Source organism: Hipposideros armiger, unplaced genomic scaffold (assembly GCF_001890085.2).
Source record: "Hipposideros armiger isolate ML-2016 unplaced genomic scaffold, ASM189008v1 scaffold_315, whole genome shotgun sequence".
Classification (NCBI taxonomy): Eukaryota; Metazoa; Chordata; class Mammalia; order Chiroptera; family Hipposideridae; genus Hipposideros; species Hipposideros armiger.
In genome coordinates, this window is record NW_017731665.1 from 1,332,863 (window position 1) to 1,335,368 (window position 2,506).

The 2,506-nt window shown below is 53.8% G+C and overlaps 1 protein-coding gene across 3 annotated transcripts in view; it reads right to left on the bottom strand.

Moving 5' to 3' along the window:
* EEF2KMT (eukaryotic elongation factor 2 lysine methyltransferase) overlaps window positions 1–2,471 on the bottom strand; it is a 14,102-nt gene extending 11,631 nt beyond the window's left edge. For 2 of the 3 annotated variants that reach the window (XM_019660337.1, XM_019660334.1), the window contains exon 1: window positions 2,360–2,471. In XM_019660337.1, the coding sequence (XP_019515882.1) occupies window positions 2,360–2,455 (96 nt within the window). In that variant the 5' untranslated portion in view covers window positions 2,456–2,471. Of the gene's footprint in view, window positions 1–991; window positions 1,051–2,359 lie in introns of those variants that run through there. The other variant, XM_019660335.1, reaches the window with a different exon arrangement.
* Window positions 2,472–2,506: the final 35 nt, after the last annotated feature.

Here is a 2,506-nt window from a genome sequence, read left to right on the forward strand (position 1 = left end):
GAGAGAGAGAGAGAGAGAGAGAGAGAGAGAGAGAGAGAGAGAGAAAGAAAGAGATATCTCAAGGGCATTTTCACAGGAACATTAAACATGCAATAGGACATGTTGGCAATTCGCTAAGTGATGTCTCCCCAGGGATTTGGGCCAATTGGAAGTGGAAGTCACAGGCGGCCGAAAGCCTGACCTTGACAATTCCAGGGTTACACCTGGATGAGTTGGAGAAAGAATGGCAGGAAACAGACTCTTGGTTCGCATTAGCGCCGGCTGCTTAGCCTCACCTGGGTCACAGACCAGCTCTGTGGCTGAACTGGTCAGCCAGGAATTACAGGTAGCTGCGACATCAACGCCTGACGGGTTCGCCTTGGACTTGACAGCTGAGTTAAAATGGGCATACAGAATGTGCAGCTGCCAGGCCCAGCGACATTATCCTCTCCTGCAGGGAACTCCAGCCTGGCAGTGAGCTCAGGCTCCAGAATCAGGCAGACTGCCCAGCTGGTGTGTGATACCGAGCAAATTACTTCATTCCTCCAGAGGAACTTATGCCTTAAAAGCCTACAAGACCTGGCCCTGGCCTGTCTCTCTAACCTCATCTGCCACCACCCCGGTCCCATCCCTGCACATTCCACTCCAGCCACCCTGGCCTCCTTGCCCCAGCTTGCTCTCACTGGCAGAGCCTTTGCTCTGCCTGCTCTCCAAGACCTCCCATGGCCGCTGGCTGCTTCACTGTTCAGGTCCTGGCTCAAATATCCCCTTCTGGGAGGCTTTCCCTGACTCCCCTACTTTGACGATACTTGCCCCTGTTTTATAGTCTTTATAGTCACTGTCATCCCCTGGTGTTTTCTTGCTTATTCATTTGCTTGTTTATTCTCTGGCTCTCTCATTTGAGCAGGGCCTCATCTGTATGCTGCTGATCCTGGTGCCTGGCTCATGAAAGGCGTTCAGTAAATACTCGGTGACAGGCTACAACTACTAGCTAACACTTACATTAACTTACCATGAGCCAGGCACCGCCTCAGGTGCTTCATACTCATGTCCTCCTGACAACAGCCCTATGAGGTAGGCATCCTTACATTTCCTGTTTTACTAATAAGAAAACAAAGGCACAGAGAGGTGCAGTCATTTGCCCAAGGTCACACAGCTTGCTTGATTGGGCCAGGATTCCAATCAGGCAGGCTCCAGGTCGGGGCTCTCCACTGCTGCACTCTACTTCTTTTCTAGTCAAACAACCTTTGTGGTCAAACACAGTGATAGTAATAGTACCCACCATGGGATGTTGTGGGCCAGCCTAAGTACACCTTTGGCATGGGCCTGGTACAGGGTAAGCACTCATTTCATGTGAATGATTCTAGTCAATATTGAATTGGAGCCCACAGAGGCTGCTGTGAAGGTTTAAATTTTGGGTTAAAAAATGTACATATTCTTTTCTGACCAGAAATGAACTCTCAGAATGCTTCATGGCTGATGTCAATGAAATACAAATGACTAACCACCCCTCCTTCACATGGGGCAGACCCAAGGAGGAATACATATCCAAATTGAGTCGCCCCAGTGAGCTCACTGCGCATGAATTATAAAGGAAGCAGAGTCATTAGAGACCCTGCCTTGGCAGAAGAAAGCTGCTGCCATGGCCATTGGCCTGTGTGACAATGACAGGTCCCCAGGGCAGGGGAGGTGAGACCTCTTTCATCCCTTTTCTGGCCAGCTTTGTAATTTCCTGTCTCTTCCATTAGAGGCTTAAGAGCCTCAAGCTGACTCTGAGACGATGCTGTCCAATGCTGATGATACAGATGAGAGCACCCAGGCCTGGGCGGGGGTGGGGAGTGGGGTGGTGGTGTGTGTGTGTGTGTGTGTGTGTGCTGTCTGTGACCTGGTCACTGTGCTCATTGCAACGTGGTCTCCTGCTGTCCTAAGGACGTTGACTGTTTAAATGGGGAACAGTAGCTGTTAGTCAACGGCCAGGATAACTGGCTAAATAAATAAAGTCATGCAAATAAATGATCGTGAACAGTTCATGACATTAAAAACACAAGTGAACAGGGAGCTGGGAGGAAACCCTGCATTCCTTGAATTCACGGGACTCAAGTCCGCAAAGGCAGCCCAGAGCGGGAAGTGCCCAAGGGAAGAGGGATGGCCTGGTGCAGGGCAGGCCTCCCAAGTGCGCAAAGGTGCACCTTCTGCTTTCGACCGCCAGCCTTCGCGGTCCTCAGCGGAGCCTGGGGACAAGGACCGGAGGTGCTGCCCTGACACGCGAGGGAACCGAGGCCGTCACTTCGCTGGGGGGGGCGGGAGTGGGAGCCCGGAGTCCCGCCCTCACCGGTCCCCAGCCGCCCCCCGCCTGCCATCCGCGAACCCCGCCGCCCACCTGCCAGGGGAAGCAGCGCAGTGCGCGCGCCGCCAGGAAGCGGCGCTCGAAACTCCGCAGCAGGAGCGTGGCCTCCGCGCTCTCCTCCGGCGCCATGGCGGGGTGGGGCTCCGGAGACGGGGCGGAAGCGGGGCGGTGCCCAGAGGA